Genomic DNA, 19,866 nt, shown 5'->3' on the forward strand with positions numbered 1-19,866 from the left:
AGAACGCAGGTTGTGATGCCAGCAATGGGTAGTAGCTGTAAATACTAATGAGGTTTCACTTACTTGCCCAATGTTCATCTCTTGCTATGTGGCCCACTTCCTAACAGGCCATGCACCAGTACTGGTCTGCCGCCCCAGGGTTGGCAGATTTAGATGCTTGCAGGGGAACCCTGTGTCTTATATGTGGGGATTTTTTTTTTTTTTAAGGCATTCATCTTGACTTGCACTACTATTACTATTTAGTACTTTCTCTTTGACAGTTTTCCTCAGCTTCCTCTGAGTCTTACTGATGTTAGTGTTTGAATTCCTTATTCAGTCACTTTATTCAGTCAACTGGATTTTTTCCTGCTGTTTATTATTTTGTTCATTGATGGTCTGTTTTTGCATTTTTTATCCAATAAAGTATGTCTGTCTTTAGTTTACTCACAGAAATATTTTAGGAAATGAAATCAACAATATTCCCAGTTTCAAAAATGAGGCTGATCTGTTGCTTTGTCAACAGATTTTAAAAGATACCCAAGAGAAATGTAAAGTTAAAACTGTCTCAACTGCTGAGCACACATGTGTGCAGAGGGAAGGAAAACTCAGTGGAAATCAAAGTGGGGAGGGATGTGAGGAGGGGCAAAAACCTACCTAAAGGGTACTGTGGACACTTACATGGGTGACAGGTACACCTTTAGAACCTTTGTACTCCTTTAATGTTTTGGGAAAAAAATCTCTGCTGACTTGAGCAGCGCATATGCTTGTTCTTAGCCAGATAGCAGGTAATTGAAAATGATTCCAAAGCAGAAAGTGCAACCTTTCCAACACACTTCCTAGTTACAGAAAGTATACATACTTAGAAATTTAGGAGAAACAGCGTACATTAAAAAAATCAGTATTACATAGAAATGCAAACAGTTCAGGGTATTTCTTTAAAATTCATGGGAGCAACTGGGCATTACTTACTGTACTATCAGAATTAAGTGGGGACCAGTGATTGAAGGGGAAATATGTGGTTGCCTTTGGCTCAGTTAACAAAATAAGCCTAAAAGTAGGATCATTTCCCCCTGGAATCAAATTGCTGTGTTTTAACGATTGAAGTCACGAGAGTTTGGTGAAGGAAAAAAGCCCTGAATTGCAAGTATTAAAATCTTTTTTGAACAGTAGAGCCTCTTTGGTTATCATTGTCCAAAAACTAAGGGGTCAGTAATTTACTTCCTTATTGCTTGTGAAAAGGCATCATGAAACAAACTCGGGAGGAAGTGTAGAAGGAGAGGAGTGGTGATCTGAATGGAAGACCACTCGTGTTTTTGACTCCTGCTCTCATTTCTTCTTTACTGAACAACTGAAATCTCTTTGGACAAATATCTGTAAGTCAAAATGTTTTTGGCATATGAATTAGTTTTAGTTTGGAATAAGATTGAGAGGTAGTGAGAAAGATCTGGTTGAATTAACACCTGAAGTGTTTGGGTAAGCCAAATATCAAGTTAATCGGCTAAAAAGAAAGCTGTGATTTTTGATAAAACTGGACTCAGATGTAAGTTGTGACTTCCTAATGTCAGGCCGAGCTTCCCAGTGGGCTCAGGGAATTGGCAGAGATGGCACGGACGAGAGCTTGCTTGCGTGTATGCTTTACCCATATTGGAAAAGTCGGAAAGTTTAGTAAATCTAGTAAACAGTATCAGGCCTCACTCCTTTCCTCTGCTCACTGTCCTTATATGAGCACCTCAGTCACGCAAAATTTCTTCCAAGAAGAAGCTTGAAGTCGTTATGTTCTCTCTCTCTCTTTCCTCTGCTACGTGAGTTTACCTATATGAGTTAAATTGTTGTATCTTATAAAGAAGTTTATGGTTTTATAAAATATGACATATCATTCTCAGCTGCCCAAGAAAACTGGACTTTACTGAAAGGACTCAAGAGTAACAGAGTCTAGTGTGTCCTTAAGTATAGACACAAGATCCTTGAAATTCAGAAAAAGATGCATAAAGTTGTGAGTCACAGATAAGATCCATTTCCAGAGAGAGAATCAAAGGGCTAAAAGTCTAAATATTTTCCTGGTCTATTTTGCTTTGTTTTTTACACTTAACCTTCTTTGCCTGGGCCAGAGAGGAAAATTTCAAATATGTTTACTTTACCCTACTTAGTAATGTGTGTGCCTGATCACTACAGAATATTTTCTTACTGTAATACAGGTATGATATTAGTCTGAATGATTTTTAAACAGGCTTTCTATAGTTCATTCCTGTCAAGTTCCTCAAAAGATGAGGCATTTGATGAGCATGAAATTGGAGTGTTTGTCTTGGGTCCATCCTAGTGCCTGGCTCTGGCCACACTGAACTGGAAAGAGGTGATGTATTTCACTGAAGGAGACAAGGATGTACTTCACTGAAGGGGACTTCCCAGAGGCAGCGTGGGAAGTCTTGCACTTTCAGTGCAAGTCTCTAGATTTCTTCCCACTGGGCCACTCTGCCTTTCCTAAGCATAAAGGGCTCAGAGTACTAGCTCTACTCATCTTTAGAGCCATGTAGAATGGCTCACTCTTGATGAATGAATGTGCCTTATCGTCCCTTTACCAGATCATCTCGACCCACAAGAGGAAATTCGTGGTGTTTTTGTCATCTGTACCCCAGGGATGTCCCAGTGATGTCATGTGACATTATCAGATGTGAGGATAGAAGGGTCCCATGAAGGGAACAGGCCAAGTAGATAAACTGTACTTCCTAAATCTTTTTCCTCTGGCAGAAGGCTAGAGGACAGAGCAGTAATTGGCAAGGTTGTTAATGTCAGTGGATTCCTGTTTTTTTTTTTTTTTTTCAATTCAAGACCCAAGTAGTGCCTCTGTGTTAAGATAGTTGTCATTTTTAGTTTGCTTTAATAATAATAATATCTCAGGAAGAAGGGTGGGGGAGAGAAAGGGTACAGGGAGAAAGCTATTTGGAGATGAAACTGACTTTCCTCCTATCCTATAACTTTTTGCCAAAACGAGACTTCAGCAGCAAGCCACAGGCAAGAAGATGGATGGACAACTGTCCTCAGACAGCACAACCTCTACACAACTCAGTTCTGAGGGCTGAAAGATGTGTGCCTCACTTAGGAAAAATGGTGGGCACCTGCCTGTTTTCTGCCTCTGTCATTAATGTCACCTGGCACTCTATAAACCCTGATGTGCTTTTTAGATTCTTTAAATATCTACAAATAAGGTTAGTAAAAGCATTTTCAATGGTATAACAGTGAGAGAATCTTGGATGGTAGGCCTGGAAGGTCTTAGAAGTAGCCTCATCCACCTTCATTTTGCTGGCAAGCAAACGGAACCCCAGATGAAAGCGACTTATTCAAAGTCTTGCAGAAAGTTAGTGGGTTGGTGGCGTTATTCTCTAAATACCATTGGTATTCTTTTGCAGCAGAGGTCCATATAAGAGTAGGAATTTGTTCTTGTCCAGTATTTGTTTTCACTGGCTCATCTTGGGGGCAAGTGTATCATGGCTGTAATTCTAATGCTGAGGGCCAAGGCCTTGCCTCTCAGTGCCCACTGCTGGCAGTGTCCATGGCAGGGTTACTGGTGATAGAAGGAAGAGTTAATAAACTGTAGAAGAGTCTGATTGGGGGAGGGGCGGGAAGGGATAGTTTGTTTAGGACATAATATTGAAGGAGTCTATTCAGGTATGCCTGACATTGTGTCCCAGAACAAGGGGACAAACAGAACTCTCTACCTTGTCTTCTTCCCATCTGTCCCGCACCATGTTGGGTTTTCCATCTAGATGCCTAGCTTGTATGTTCAAGCAGTATCCACACCCTTCAAAGCAGCCTCTGCTTGACCACTGCTTGGACCAAGAGGTTTTCTAACAGCAGCATGTCCCACCTTGGGAACCAGTGCCCTGAAAGGAGGCCCTGTGAGACATAGGCACCTAGGTCCTCAGGAAGGCACTTCTGGTCCTGGCTGCTCTGGATGAGCAAGTAGCTTTGGCTCCCATAGGTGATACCCTCTGAGCATAAGGAAGATCAGGGCTGGGTCCTCTAATGTAGCAGGGCCCAGGGAAGGAGCCCTCTTGCCTGGATGTAAGAGAGAGTATTGGAGATATTACTAAGAGAGGGTGTGGATCCAAGTTTGTTATCAGGCTCCTGAGATAGGCCTCCCTAATGGACGGGATTTGGAGAAGCAGAGAAGAAACACTTGTTAGTTGATGTTTGATGGGGCATGGAGTCTTTGACTAAATAGATGTCTAATGCAGCTGTCTCAGTCCACATTGTGTTGCTGTAACAACAACAAAAAAGCACAGATTACATAATTTATAAGGAGCAGAGATTTATTTCTTAGAGTTCTGGAGGTCAGGAAGTCCAAGGTCAAGGGGCCACATGTGGCATCTGGCAATGATCTTGCTGTACCATCCCATGGCAAAAGGAGGGAGTGGGAGGAGAGAGAGAAAGAGAGAGAGACACACACACAAGGGAATGGGGCCAAACTCATCCTTTTATCAGGAACCCACTCTCGTGATAATTAACGTACTTCAGAGCCCTCATGACCTTTTCACAGTTGATCTTAGCCAAAAGGCTAAGAAGTGGTGACCTAAAAACTTATTAAAAGTCCTGCATTTCAACACTGTTGCATTGGGGGCTAAGGTTCCAGAATATGTGCTTTGGAGAACATGTTCAAACCATAGCAGCAGCTGTAGGTTTCTGAGGAAGATGAGCAAGACACTCTAAGCACTCACTCTGGATTTTATGGAGCCAGCCTCTGGCTTTGGCAGCACTTCAGCAGTGAGGGCTTATTTGGCACTGGCTCAAGGTGGGCTCTTGGCTGAGACCTTCAGATATGCTTTGCCCAGGTCTAGACCTCCCTTCCAGCAATAAGTGGCCATACACAGTCCTCCTATCCAGTACCAGTCTGGATTAGTTTGTTGCCATAACAAAGCAGCACCACAGCCCAGTGGTTAAACACAAATTGATCACAGCTAAAAGTCCAAGAATCAGATGTCAGCAGGGCTGGCTCCTCTGAGGGCTCTTACAGAAGGATTTGTACCAGTCCTCTCTCTTTGGCTTGTGGGTGGTCATGTTTTTCCTGTATCTTTTCACATTGTCTTTGCTATATGCATGTCGGAAATCCAAATTGCTTCGTTTTATAAGGACACCAGTCGTGTTGGAGTTGGGCTCATCTTGACTAAGTATATTTACCGTAACCCTGTTTCCAAGTACAGTCATATTCTGAGGTGTGGAGGGTGAGGCCTTCAACATATGAATTTGGGGGGACACAATTCAATGCATAACATAGTCCATGACAAGACACCATCCAGCAGAGATGAGCCAAAGGGGGCAGGATTTCCAAGAGAGAGAATCTAGAAATAAGGAAGGAGATCCCGTGATTGACTACAGGTTTTAACCTTTCTTCGCTCTCACACATAGCTCTGGCCATCTGGTCAAGAGCAGTCAGCAATTAACCCCAGCTTGTGCCAGGACAGTGGCAGGAAGTGGGGACAGAGACGGAGCCACTCACCATCCTGGGGTTTGTGTGTGCCTCTGACGGAAGTGAGGATGTGCCCACCCCACCCACCTGCCTACTTCTTAGAAGACAGGAATATGAGCATCATTCATTAAGTAGATATTGACTAGGCACAGACTGTGTGCACAGTCATTCTCTCTCTTTTTTTTTTTTTGGTCGGGGCTGGGTTTGAACCTGCCACCTCCAGCATATGGGGTCGGCGCCCTACCCCATTTGAGCCACAGGCACCACCAAGATCTTTGCTCTCACAGAGCTTTCTTTCTAGTGAGGACAGGCAGAAATAAGTAACAGACATAATAAGTAAATTATAAGATAGGTAGGAGGTAACTCACGTGACACAGGGGAGGAACAACAGATGTGTGATTTGCAGTTGTAGGTGGAGTGGTCAAGCCAGCCTCACTGAGAGGTCAAGTGTGAGCAAGGCCTTGCAGGTAGGAAGCGGTTGGCCCAGCACATGTTCTAGGGCAGAGTGTCCAGGCAGACGGTGCTGTGCCAGCCACGGCAGGTTTGAGGAGCTGTCAGGAGCCTCTGTGGTCAGGGTGGAGTGGGAAAAGGAGGGAGTTATGGGAAAGGAGGTCAGGGATGTGATGGAAGATGGGCCATGTTGGCTCTAATGGGCTTACCTTGACTTGGGTATGGTGGATCAGGGGTTTGAGCTGAGCAGGGACATTTTATCTGACGTTGTTGCAAAGACTCACCCTGGCTACAGTCTTGGGAATAGACTACAGGGGGCTGAGGGTAAAAAGGGAACAATTCAGAGGTTGTTGCAACATTTCAGAAGAGGGATGGCCATGGCTCACCCCTGAGTGGTGGCAATGGAGATGGTTCTTTGGGTGGACTAGTTATCCTTAGAACTGTTTCTCTTCCAAGTCATTGAATCAAAATTGCTTGCATAAATGTCTCATTCTGGCTCTTAACCAAGCCTTGGCTTGTACTATCTAGATTAGTGACTGTGATTGACTTAAATTCCATTTTCCCTTCTAATTATTGATGAAAAGCAATCTGTCCCTCCTCCAAATGAATTTTTATTACTGATATTTTTGACATCAGTGGTAGCGTTCTTTTTGCGATATTGTAGGAGTACTTAAGGAAGCCAATTTCACACCTAACCTGAAGCTAAGGCAATTGTGAACTCATGTACTTATCCAAGGGTCCCATAACCATTTCTTTAAAACTCAAAGACATTCTCATATAAAATTTTCTTATAGCCACCATTCATCATGCTTAGCTTCTAACCCACAGACAAAAAGGCTTACACACTGCACAAATCCAATTGTTGCAGCAGACTTCAGCCTCCCAGTTGGGTGGGCTGAAATGAAGTAGTATGTTAGTCTGAAGCAAATAAAAATGTTTCCATGTCTGGGCAGTGTCTGTGGCTCAAAGGAGTAGGGCGCTAGTTCCATATACCGGAGGTGGTGGGTTCAAATGCAGCCCCAGCCAAAAACTGCAAAAAAAAAATGTTTCCATGTCTTCCGTTGACTTGCTGCTGCCACATAAAAAAGCAATTTTTTTCTTGGACCCTGGAGTACCAGTAATGTAGGGTCTTAATAGCACATATAGTTGAGCCTACTATTAAAAATGGAAACTTCCACATGCCTTTGTTTGCTAGGGCTGCCATGACTGAGGACTCCAGACTGGGTGACTTAAACAGAAATTTCTTTTCTTACAGTTCTGGAGGCTGGAAGTCTGAGATCAAGGTGTCAGCAGGGTGGTTTCTCCTGAGGCCTCTGTCTGTGGCTTGCAGGTGGCTGTCTTTCCCCTGTGTCCTCCCATGTCCTCCTGTGTGTGTTTGTGTCCCCAGTCCTCTTCTTGTAAGGACACCAGCCAGCTGGATTAAGGCCACTCTAATGGCTTCATTTTAACTTAATCTCTTCTTTAAAAGCTCAGTCTTCAAATAAAGTCACATTCTGAGGTACTGGATGTTAGAACATCAACCTGTGAATTTGAGGGGGCACAACACTGCCTGTAACAGACCCCTTGATGTTCAATTTCCTTTGCCTCTGAAGGGCTTTCTCTGTAGCAAATTCTTGTCAGAAGCCTCAACTTTTGTAAGGCTTCATTTATTGAGGGTGAATTTTGCACGTGTGATTTGAACAACAGTTTGTGAGTAAAGAATATTTGTAGTATCACTATTTAAAAATAATGGTATTGATTGTATTGTAAATTTAATATGATTCTAAAAGAGAATTCTAAATCAGTCCAAGGAACAATAGTGCATTTCACATAAGCACACAGCTTCTAGGAGAGGTAGTTTATTACAGTTTAGTGGGTAAGAGAGCAAATAGCTAGATTGCCTGGGTTACCATTTAAACTCCCCTACTTACCAGCTGGTTAATCCTGGGAAAGTTACTTAAATCTCTCTAAGTCTCTTTGGCTACATCTTCTTGTCTGAAAACGTGGATATTTATAGTTCCTACTTCGTAGAGTTATAATAAGAATTTAAAGAATCTGGAAAAGTGCCTGGTACACTGTAAGCCTTCAATAAATGTTGAACTATATCATTCCAAGGTAGTTGCTTTGAATGAAGATACTCAGTTGAGTAAGGTATGTCTGATACATTTCATAAAACAGATCTGCTAATTCATGTGGACAACTTAATGTGTTTCCAAGGTACAGTATTAATTTGATCTGAGAGGACAGACCTTTTTGTCATGAGCAATATGCAAGCTTAAAAGAAACATGGGGGTTAGTTTTTTTTAATTTAATTTAATTTAATTTTTTTTTATTGTTTGGGATTTATTGAGGGTACAAAGAATTAGGTTACACTGATTGTGTTTGTTAGATAAAGTTCCTCTTATAATTGTGTCCTTCCCCCCAAGAGGTGTGCCTTACACCGTGACCCCCCATTCCCCACCTTCCTTCCCGCTCCCCACTTCATGGGGATTAGTTTTAATCATTAAAGTACATTGAATGCTTGCCTGTCAACATTTAGCTGGTCTAATTTACTTGTTTTCAATTTGTATTCCTCCTGATGGAATTATGGTTTGGGAATCACAGTGTGATGGCAGTAGCATTATGTGTGAGGGGGACAAATGTGACATCATCTGCATCCCAGGCCAGATGCCCCACTTCATTCAGGTCCCCTGTTATCTGTATTACACATTATAGTTCTGTGTAAATTTTCATTTGAAAGAGTTCTAAAAATAGCTCTAAACTCACTAGTGTGGTACCACGGATACAGACTATTCATATTCTCCTGCCTTTCCATTGCTTTTAAACTGTGACTACCCCAGGGATGCAACTAATGTTAATATTAGCATGAACAAAACATAATTAGGAAGGTAACTCTACTGTAAAAAATAATATAGCACAAATTAAACAAATTGACTATAAATCAGATCAAATATAAAACAATGCATTCAATTATCTGCATCACTGCCTCCTTCCTTTAATGTGGATATCTGAGAGGAGAATAATTTTCTTTCTGGAATAGCACCGGATCTGAGAGAAGACCAATGGTACAATGAACTGTACCAACTCTTGGAAATAGGTTTGACCTATTTTTTCATTCAGTATTTTGGGCATTAGCTAAGACATTGCCATTTTGGTCAGCTAAATTTTTAGCATCAGTAGGAGAACCTACTGCCTATATGTCTCTGTGGTTAATGCATGAACTAGCCTGTGTTGGGGGGGGGAGGGAGGAACGCCCATTTATAATATACTATTAGGTGCTCAGAGAGATTCAATTATGCGGTGAACCACCTATTAAAAATGTATCAGTTGAACAGACTCCCATGAGCCCAGCAAGGGAAAGTGCCTTTCTGCCTAAGGAAGGTTTTAAGCGTGGACAGCAGGCAGTAGCAGCCCAAAGCTCAGAGGCAGAACCCTTCTAGGCCCACGTGTGGCCACTTTTGTACTTTCCAGTGTCCCTGTTGATTTAACCTGCTCTCCATGTCAGCATGACGCCTGGACTTACCTCTTTCAAAATATTGATCCCAGCCAGCCAGAGTCTAGAATTCTTCAGGCAGAATTCCAAATGTTGTTTTCCACTGTGCCCATTGAGTAGTTTTTGTCTGCTACTAGTTTTTGTCAAAACGGTGACCTCTGAATCCAGAAGAATTGGGTGCCAAATGCCTTATTTGTCAACTCTCATTTCTTCCACATGGGTTGATCTCAGCTCAACTAGAAAACCCTTCCCTGTTGAAAGTAGGTCTAAAGTGGGAATGATTGGTTAGCATGGACCAGCACCAGTTCCCAGGTGTTTGCAATTGAAACCAGTTCACCTATGCTCAGAAATCACAAATTGTTGGTGGTGATAACATCCAGAAATACTACTTGTGGTTGAAGAACAACAAAAAAATCAGCGGATTGGCGTCTTAGCTCTGATACTTTGCAGCCTCTGCTCTTGAAGCTTTTCCTGACACGCTGCACCCTTCTCCCGTCCCTGCCGAGCGCATCCCCCAGAAACCTTAATCCCTGCCTTTGCAGACCACCATTTAATCAAGTGAGCCTCCTCTTCTAGCACCTGCACCTATAGCATTTTCCCACCTTCCTAGCAGCATAAGTGGTTGAGGGCAGGGACCTTGTCTATATGCGCTAAGTTCCTAACTTACTGAATGCCCGGTGGATACTGGGAGAATGAATGAGTTCATGAATGCATGAAGGAATGCAAAACTCTGGATAGGACATCTCACTGCTTTTCAGTATGGACATAATTGAGGACTATCATTCCTTGCAAGGCCCTTGGCCCTTAAGATTGGCTGGCTGCTGATGGGGCCTTGCAGGTTTTGTTACACTTAGACTTTCTTCCTCCAAATCACTCTCCTTGTGCTGCACAAATAATTTTCCTAAAAACAAGGCTTTTCTTTCATATTCCTTTCCTGCTCAAAAACTATTATTATTATTATTTCCCATTGTCTGTGGGATAAATTTCAAAATTCCTTAGCTTGGCATTTAATACTAGCTAGAGCTTATCCTTGACATTTTTAATTATAAATATTCCAAACATTGAAAAATAGAACAGATGCTCATTTACCCACCAATGAGATTAAATACAGTAGAACCTCCATAGCTGAACACCTCCCTTCACTGACTTTCTCCTTAAAGTGGTCTTAATTTTTATAGACCACTCATGCACCACATGTACGAACATATCAGTACAGATGCCTGGTTCCTTATGTTGAGCACCTGGCATGTTCATTACAGTTCCTTGGGTGGTCAGCTTACAGAGGATCTACTGCATTAGCATTTCCCCATATTTACTTGATTCTCTTTTCCGTAATAAATAAAGAAACATTACAGGTACAGATAGGTCCCTCCCTCGTTCTCCTCTCTCCTTTTCTACCAGGGATAATCATCCCCCTGTTTATCTTTCCCAAGGCACCTGTGTGAACCACTTGGTGCAGTTGATTCATCTTCTCCCTGGAATTTCATTCAATCTTTTTCTTCTTTGAGGACCAGTTCACTTCCACCTTTACTGGTAAACTTCCTCACCAACCCCCTAGTTTCTTTCTTTCTTCCTTTCCTTTCCTTTCCTTTCCTTTCCTTTCTTTCCTTCCTTCCTTCTCTCTTTCTCTCTTTCTCTCTTTCTCTCTTTCTTTCTTTCTTTCTTTCACAGAGTCTTATTATGTTGCCCTCAGTAGAGTGCTGTGGCATCACAGCTCATGGCAACCTCCAACTCTTGGGTTTAAGAGATTCTCTTGCCTCAGCCTCCCAAGTAGCTGGGACTACAGGCACCCGCCACAATGCCCGTCTACTTTTTTGTTGCAGTTGTAGTTTAACAGGCCCAGGCTGGGTTCGAAACTGCCAGCCCAGTATATGTGGCTGGTGCCCTAACCACTGAGCTTTGGGCACTGAGCCCAACCCCCTAGTTTCTAACTTGCTCCACAAGTTTATTGTCTCCATTGCTCAAGGCAGACAATATTCTGCCTTGTGACAGTTTTTATGTGGCAGCTTTCTCCTAACATTGGGTGCCTATTCCCCTTGAGGTACATTTTCTCTCATGCTTTATAATACAGGTGATTGCCTTCATGCATTTCTTCTTTATTAGGCAACAACCTTAAGAATAAAAGTCTTAGTTGCATTGGTTCATTCATTCTACAGCTAGTGACTGAGGGCCTACTGAGAAGCTCTAGGGACTGCTTTAAGCACAGGGGATACAGGTGTGAACATGACAGACAATTAGTGCCCACCTGGAATTGAGATTCCAATGGGAGGAAAAGAGAAACTACATGATTGGATGGATATGTCAAGGCAAAAAGTGTCAAGGAGAAAACAGAAGCAGGAAAAGCCTAAGGGTGCTGTTTCAGATATACTGTAAACGTATACATATATGTGTATATGTATTTATGTGTATACACACATACATGTATACACGCATATAGTCTATACCCACATATAGTCTATGCTCTATGTCGGTGCTAAATGCATAAGACACTTGGTTCGTATGTGTGGAATGGTACTGTAGGTCCAAATACATAACATTTGATTCCCTACCAGTAAGATCCTGCCCTATGTGAGCCATCCTTCTAGGAGGGTGGTTATAGGAATGCAGATTTTAATCCTTTGCTGCCAGGAGCACATCTGAGTTGTTCTTCCCATTTTCAGTAGATGTGCACTCTGGGAATGATAATAGATTTTAATACTAGCACTTCCCAGCAACATACACTAATTCCACAATCAAATAGAATGAATTTGGCATCACCTTTCCTATTGCTCTTTAGCCATCCAAACTTTGACAGGTTCACTGTTTGCAGAGTTCCTAAAGGTAGTGGTGTCCATCAGTGCTACCAAAAAGACCAATCTCCTCTTTTTAATTCTTCTAGCCTCCAGGAAAGGATACAGTCCCTCAACTTGTCACTAAAAGAAATCACTACTAAGGTAAGTACCTTTATACCTTAGTTTTCCAAAGAACTCTATAAAGTTTCCTTTTGACTTAATTTCACATCTAGTTCACAGACTACCTAGCCTCTGGAAGGAACATGGACTTTGCTGAGCTATTTTGCAGGACCAGCCGTGAGCCAGAAAAGCCAGGGGAGGGGCCTGCTGTGGTGGCAGAGGTCTTGATCTGTGGTCCCCCAGAAATGGACTGGTTTAGCCTTTACTTCAGAAGAAGCTGTCAGTTTATGGACAGGAAAGAGACTGCTGCTGTGCATATTGAATGCCTTTGCTTAAAAAAGCTTTCAGGATGGGGGTAATTTGAGAAATTAATTACTTTTCCTCCCAGGAGGGCTCTTCACAAATGGAAGTGGATAGTAGGTGGTTGTTTTTGTTGTGTAAATTTTTTAGTTAGGTTGAGAATCACTTTGTCTACTTCATTGGCTATTGATATTACAGCCTTGGTTTGTGTATAGAAAGATATTTCTTCATTATTCCCTGAGAGAGCACATGGGCAATTAAATCATATAGTCAGTGTCTGATTAGTTAGGATAAGCACAGTTTATAAAACAAAAGCCCTTCCCTACCTACACGGTTATACCCGACTGAGTTATGAGCAGGGTCAATTACTCTGTGAATTATGTTGTGGCAGAGAACTGGGTATGCATCAATAATTATTTGCAGTAGGTCTGGGAACCAGGGTGTTGTAAGATGGTCAAAATATAAAAAGGACAGGTTGCTGAGCAGAGAGCAAAGTAGCCAAAAAGACCCCGCTGGCCTAGAAGGAATTGCTTCTTGTCTCTGTACACAGAGAAAGAGTCATGGACCCTCGATCAGGAAACATGCTAAGGGTCCTGTGTGTCACTGGAGCTACGCTGAAATTGGGGACTTGTTGGTGGCAAAAATGCTCACAGTTACTTGGGCCCTTTTCTCAGTTTTTATTTTAATTGAATTCATTTCTGAAAAAGATTTTGCTGACACAGCAGCAAGTTTGATGGGTGGTAATAGTACCTTGCATCTGAGGAGAGCTTCCTGTTAGGAGCAAGTGGTACTCATAGGCGTCTTCAGGATGAGGACTCAGGAATGCCTGAAATCTGCTCTGCCGTCTCTGAGAGCATCCACCAATGTTCACCCAAACGAAAGACAAGCAGGATGAGACTCTAAGCACTGCGAGGACAGCGCCAGGCACAGCTCTCGGGCAGGACCACACAGGGGCTGGGCTTTGTCCCCTCTCCCTGCTCCTCCGAATCTTCATCTTAGCATCCGCATTGGTTGGGCTGAAACCTTTTCCCCTGCCCAACTGTGGGGATAAGGGAGACTGTGACTTGGTTTATCTCTTTTATTACATGAAGCAGGAGAGGAAGTGTTAGAAAGTGACCTGAATTTCTGCCTGGTAAGTCCCAGGGACACTGCACTAGTATTCAGTCCTGTGGATATCTGCTATTGTCACCTTTGGAGGAGCCAGTAGGGAGAGGCAAAAGCTTCTTGGCAAGGAAGAGGTAGTAGATGTATTCCTTCCCCTCTACCTTCTATTGTAAATATTTGCCATTTCTATTTTATCAGACACTTCCTAATTTCTGTATAGATTGAAAAGGTGACAGGATGCTCTTGGGTCTGGGTTTGTTGACTTTTGTCACTACCCTCTCTGAGTAATAGGAATGAGTCTACCTATGCACTTGCAGTGAGTGTACAGACTTACATATTATATAAAACGGATGGTGCTTATGTGTGTGTGATGTGTTGATGACACTTTATGTTGTGGACACACATATATGCATACACAATACTGGAACTTGTTGATAAGCTCCAGCCACTATTGAAGATCTTGGATTTGCCCACAGTCTGCGTACTGTTTTGTCCACTCAGGCTGCTATAACAAAATACTGTAGACTGGGCAGCTTATAAACAATGGGCATTTATTTCTCACAGTTTTGGAGACTACTGAGACCAGGGTGCCAGCTTGGCTGGGTATTCTCACACAGTAAACAGAGGGCAAGAGAGCTCTCTGGGGACTATTTATAAGGGCACTAATCCCCTTCGTGGGGGCTCTACCCCCGTGACCATTACAATCACCTCCCAAATGCTCAACCTCCTAATACTATCACCTTGGGAGTGAGGATTTCAACGTGTGAATTTTGTGGGGCGGGGGTATGTAAACATTCACACCATTGCACATACCTTCTCTGATGCATTCACCAAAAACTTATAAATTATTTTGATTTTCCATAAAATTAAGGAACCTGTGTCTTAGATTTAACAGTATAAATGTAATAGTTCCATTTGATATTAAGTTCTTCAGGGCCCGATTTTCTTTGTAAATAAAAAGAAGATGCAGATTTTCTGAGGCATATGTATGTGTGTGTGTAGAGATGGACATATACATGTGCACATACATGAATTTGCGTGTGCATGTGTGTGTGTTTGGCCTGTATTCTATGGAGAATTAAAACAAAACTGTCTAGTCACACTAAACACTTTTTTTCTCCACTCTGGACTAGATTGACAGGTGACAATGAGGTAAAAGTCTCAGCTTGACCCAGTTGTCTTTTTGTAGTGTGTTAGAAACACACACACACACGCACACACACATGTGCACACACACATGCATGCACACACACGCACACATACACATGGCAGACATTCTTTAAATTCTTCCCTCAGAGAGAGAGAAATGGAACCTTCACTGCAATCATTACACCTTTTCAACTCTTGTGGGTTACCCAAACTGGAGGTGATTAAGGGATAAATTAAGTAGAAGAAATAGTTGGAAATAAATAGGATTTCTGGAGATTGGTAGATATTAGATTATATCTGGCAAAGCCTAAAAGAATGAACATTGCAATATAATAAGAAGTTTCAGAGAGGTTGTTTCATATTAATTATGACAGCTAGAAGGATAGATTTGTTCAATAAAGGAGAAACTGACCTAATTATGATTAACAGATGCTGTTAACTAAAATCAGAAATATTGAACACAGATTGGATGAGATGGAAGAATTATGGCTGGTGTCATAGAGCTAATGGAAATGTCCTTGGAATTCTGATGATATTTTTAAGTGGATTGGATGGGACTTTCCAGTGACTGGGGCATTCAGCTGGCCGGAGACGTGGTGCTGAGGGGAAGGTGTCTGCAACATATTCCTTTTGACTCTGGTTCTGATTCCAGACAAATCTCGGGACCCTTGAAAGTGACCTGAGATTAATGACTAGATGTGTGGGCGCTCCACACCACGGTGCAGGCTTTGGGCTACTGAGCTGTTGTCTTCATCTAGAGAGTGAGTTTATAAAAGAGGTTAGAAAATTGCAGCCACTGAATGGAAAAGAACACATGCAACTCCATGAGAGAAATAGTGGAGTGTTCTAGGCAGGATGGGCAAGGTCTGCTTCAACTCTAAAAATAATCTCTGTTCAGTCTGAGATAAGCAAAACATTTCACATCAATGAGACCTAGCAAGACCTAGACTCTTTGGGAAATTAAATTTTATATTTCTCTGGGCTCTGTGAATCTCACCAGGTTAATTTTAGTTTTAGAGTGGAATCTCAGACTTTTGGCAAGAAAAGAATGATGCTTTTAGGTAGCATCCATTGTGGTCAGCCCCCAAATATCTCCACAGATACCTTCATTCCTATTAAATCCATACTCTGTGTACTTGTTGAACTGGAAATTTTTCTAGATAGCTCATTAATCTGAAAATAGGTAACATTTGAGTAAGAGATTTTAGCTTTAAATGAGAGGGAAAAAAATATGATGTTTTGGCCCCCAACAAAATAAAAGATAATCTGAAGACATTTGGAAAAAGAAATTGAGATTTAAGATTTTTGCTACTTTTGAAAAATCAAAGAAAAATATAGGAAATGGTGTGTCATGAGATAATAAATGATAAAAATCTTCAAACTTCACCAAGAGTTACTTGTCTGTTTTTCTTATCTGACTCACTAGCAAGTGTCTGTCTGTCTCAAAGTTTCCCTGGACAGTGTCTACTAGTAATTAAATTTAGCATGAAGCTCTGACCTTCATCTGCATAGCCTTATCTTTGTTACTGCCTATTATGTACCTGACAGACAGCTAGAGAGACAGTGTAAACACAAGACACACAAGCAAATAGTATGCTGGCCCAGGAGGGTGCTGTGGGAGACATCAAAGGGAGGGGGTGCAGGGAGCCGGCTATTTTGGGTGGGTAATCAGTAAGGCCTTTTGTCCCCAGCCACTGTTGAGCAAGGAGAAGGCAGAAGTAATGAAGTCATTTTAGTCTGTGGTTGCTCACTGTTGTGTTAGCTCATTAGTTTGTGTTTGAGTCTGGTGAAAGGGCTAGGAGCCGTGACTGGAATATGCCCCTTCCTCCCTTCCTCCCCTTCCTCCCCTTCCTCCTCTTTCTTCCCTTTCCTCCCCTCCCCTCCCCTCCCCTCCCTCTCCTCCCCTTCCCTCCCCTCCTCTCCCCTCCCCTCCTTCCTTCCTTTTTCCATTGCTTGCTTTTAAAACACTCTCCTCTGATTACTCTTTATTATCTGTCTTAATGCCAGAAATCCAGAAATCTAGAAATCTCTGACCTGGCTGTTCCACTGCCTTCTGGTTTTTAGCTCTGTAAATGGTGATTCCTGGCTATTTCTCTCCTTCTAGGTGTGTTTGAGTGAGAGACTCTGCAGCACTCTGAGGAAGAAGGTTAATGACATTGACACCCAACTGCCGGCATTGCTGGAAGCCAAAATGCTTGCCATCTCAGGTAACTGGCAGCACGGGCGATGTTGGAGTAGTCCTACTGAAATGATGATGACAGCTACCACCGTGTCATGCTCTGTCTGCAGTTAATATCCCGTCCTTGTTGTCATCCTCAGACATCTCAAAGCTTTTCTGGAGAGTTTCACACAAAGAATAAGTGGGCAGCATGATTTCCTTATAAGGGTATAGACAAGACTCTTAAAACCCATATGTACATGTAATATAGCACAGGTTGTTCACATTTGCCCTTTTGGTTCCTGTTTCTTGAAGCGTTTAGAGACTAAATGTTCTGTGTGGGTTACATGGCTCCAGCAGATGTGTGTGGCACGGGGCCCTGTGCACTCAGTGAGGGTTACTGCATCTGACTCTTCCTGGAGGGGAGGATGATGACGTGATACCAGTTGAGATTCTCAGTTTAAAACTCTAGTCGCAGAACTTGGAGAATTCTCAAGAGATCACAGTCCCTCCTCCTTACTAGGGCAGTTATGAAAGGATATCATTTTCCATTAATTAGTAGCTTGAAAATAAGAGTCTATAAAAACAGTATCTTTACCTATCATTTGAATAGCGCTTTCCAACATTTCTCTGTATTTGTTATTTTATTTTATTTTCACAATAGCTATGTTAGTTGGTGGCAGAGAGACTGTTATTACAACGAACAGAAGGGGAAGCTGAGGTGGTGGGCTGTGTACTTTGGTTAAGTCATCTGATTAGCTAAGGAGGTGCAGCCAGGGGGTAGAGTCCAGATCCGCTCAGTGGGTGATGTGTGAAGTTTTACTCTCCTTGTGTAAGGATGGCCTCACAGAGTTCTCCCACAGTCCCTTAGCTTCCAAAGAATCATAAACATTTAACAAAAAGGTATAATAATTGCATATATGGGTTTTAAATGGTATTTTAAGAAGGATTACTATAATTGGCAGCTTCTGCCCCTCAGATCATTAAACAAGTAATGTTGGCAGCTAACGAGCAATTTGGTCCCCCGTGCTGTCACACATGTTATTTACACCCCATGGAACATTGCAATGCGAGTGTGGGGCTTGGCTCTTAACAGCTTTACATACCATTTACTTGGAGTTATGGCCCCATTTACTAAGAGGAAAAAAGAAGATTGAACACAATCTTGTTTCTGAGTTAGGGTTTTCCCTTTCTTAATCAATCTATCTTTCCCAGGAATACAGGTGGCCAAGTCTCTATTAAGCCCAAGGCAGGAGATGTATAGTTCAGGCAGCAGAGATATCCTCGCTGCAAGTGAATCATGTCTTCAGAATCCCGGGGAACGTTCTTAACATGGTATATACTGCATGTGGGACTTGAGCTTTCTGATGTAACTCTTTGGTCAGTGAGAAAATTAGTGAGAGGCCTAATCTGCTGAATGGTGACCTAAGTTAACTGTGGTGGGAACTAATCTCTTGACCTCTCTGTTTCCTGATTACTTTTTAGGCTCTATGGTAAATGATTCCTTCAGTCATAGGCTGTCCCCATGGGTTATGCTGGTGGCAGACTAGTCATCACTCTTTTGCAACGTCTGCTTGTAAGGCTATTTCTGTTTTCTATTTCAGTACCTTTAGAATGGCAAATCCTCACTCCATTAGACAAAAACCACAATGAACAACATCTTCAAGAGAAGCCCTTTTCTATTTTGGGCTCTCTTTAAGAATACCGAGGGACAATGCCATTGAAATTCTTAGAAACCCTATTGAATGGCAAGGATCCTAAGAGATGCCATTGAGATGCTTGCTTAGCTCTTTTGTCTGAAAATTTCTGTGACTCACTTTCTATCCTGGATTTGATCTATGGCCTGGAGCTCTTTCTTTTAGAATCATTCACCATCTGCAGAGACTGGGAATAAAAGATAGTTTTATTTTTAAACCCAGCAAATTCTAGCTCCTTTTATATTTAACAGTTTATTCTTTAATTCATCTCTTTTCTCTTGCATTTTATCACAGGCAGTGACAAGAAACCAGTAGGCACTTCTATATTCTGCTTGGAAATCTCCTTGGATATCTAATTAAAATCATTAGGAACTTTTTCTGTATTACCTCACTTAATAGCTGAGCAATGCTGCTACTATAGGGTTCCCCTCTTCTCCAGCTTCTAATGATATTTTTCTTACTTTCCTCTCAACCTTCACAGATGCTTGTTAGACCTCTGCCTAGTACCTAATTCCAAAGCCAGTGCCTCAGAATTTAGGATTTTGTTATATATAGCAGTATCTCATATCCAGATACAAAAAATCTGTTTTCAGTACTATTGCCACCTTAGTGACTTAAAATTTCACTAATAATTTGTTTTGCCCATGAATCTACAACTTAGGCAGGGCTTTGCAGAGACAGCAAGATGGCCTGACTGGGACTGGGGCATGCACTCCAAGGCAGTGCACACATATGGCCCGGCTGTTGGCTGATCTCTGTGTGGGCCCTCTAAAGACAGCTTGGCTTCCTCACATCCTGGCTGCCAGGTTCTCAGAGTGAGTGTCCCATAAGACTCATAAGAAATGGAAGTTTCTTATCTCTTAAGGCCTGGACTCAGAAACTGGCATGCATCTCTATTAACATGTAATAAGTAACTCCTGAACTTCATAGCTTTAAACAACAAATCGTTATCTCTCCCAGTCTGGGAGAGTTGGGAGCCTAGAGTGGTCACACACCATCACTTCTGCTTTAGTGATTAGAAGCAAGAGACAGCTTAGCTTCCTCTAGAGACAGCTTGGCTTCCTCACAACCTGGCTGCCAGGTTCCCAGAGTGAGTGTCCCACAAGACTCCATAAGAATTGGAATTTTTTTATCTCTTAAGGCCTGGACACAGAAATTGGCATGGATCTCTATTACCTATAATAAGTAACTCCTGAACTTCACAG

The 19,866-nt window shown here is 42.1% G+C and overlaps 1 protein-coding gene across 1 annotated transcript in view; it reads left to right on the plus strand.

Moving 5' to 3' along the window:
- LOC128597423 (disrupted in schizophrenia 1 protein-like) overlaps positions 1-19,866 on the plus strand; it is a 284,982-nt gene that overhangs the window by 225,543 nt on the left and 39,573 nt on the right. The window contains exons 8-9 of the mRNA XM_053607790.1: positions 12,241-12,295; positions 16,911-17,013. Of these exons, the coding sequence (XP_053463765.1) occupies positions 12,241-12,295; positions 16,911-17,013 (158 nt within the window). The remainder of the gene's footprint in view (positions 1-12,240; positions 12,296-16,910; positions 17,014-19,866) is intronic.

Source organism: Nycticebus coucang, chromosome 10 (assembly GCF_027406575.1).
Source record: "Nycticebus coucang isolate mNycCou1 chromosome 10, mNycCou1.pri, whole genome shotgun sequence".
Classification (NCBI taxonomy): Eukaryota; Metazoa; Chordata; class Mammalia; order Primates; family Lorisidae; genus Nycticebus; species Nycticebus coucang.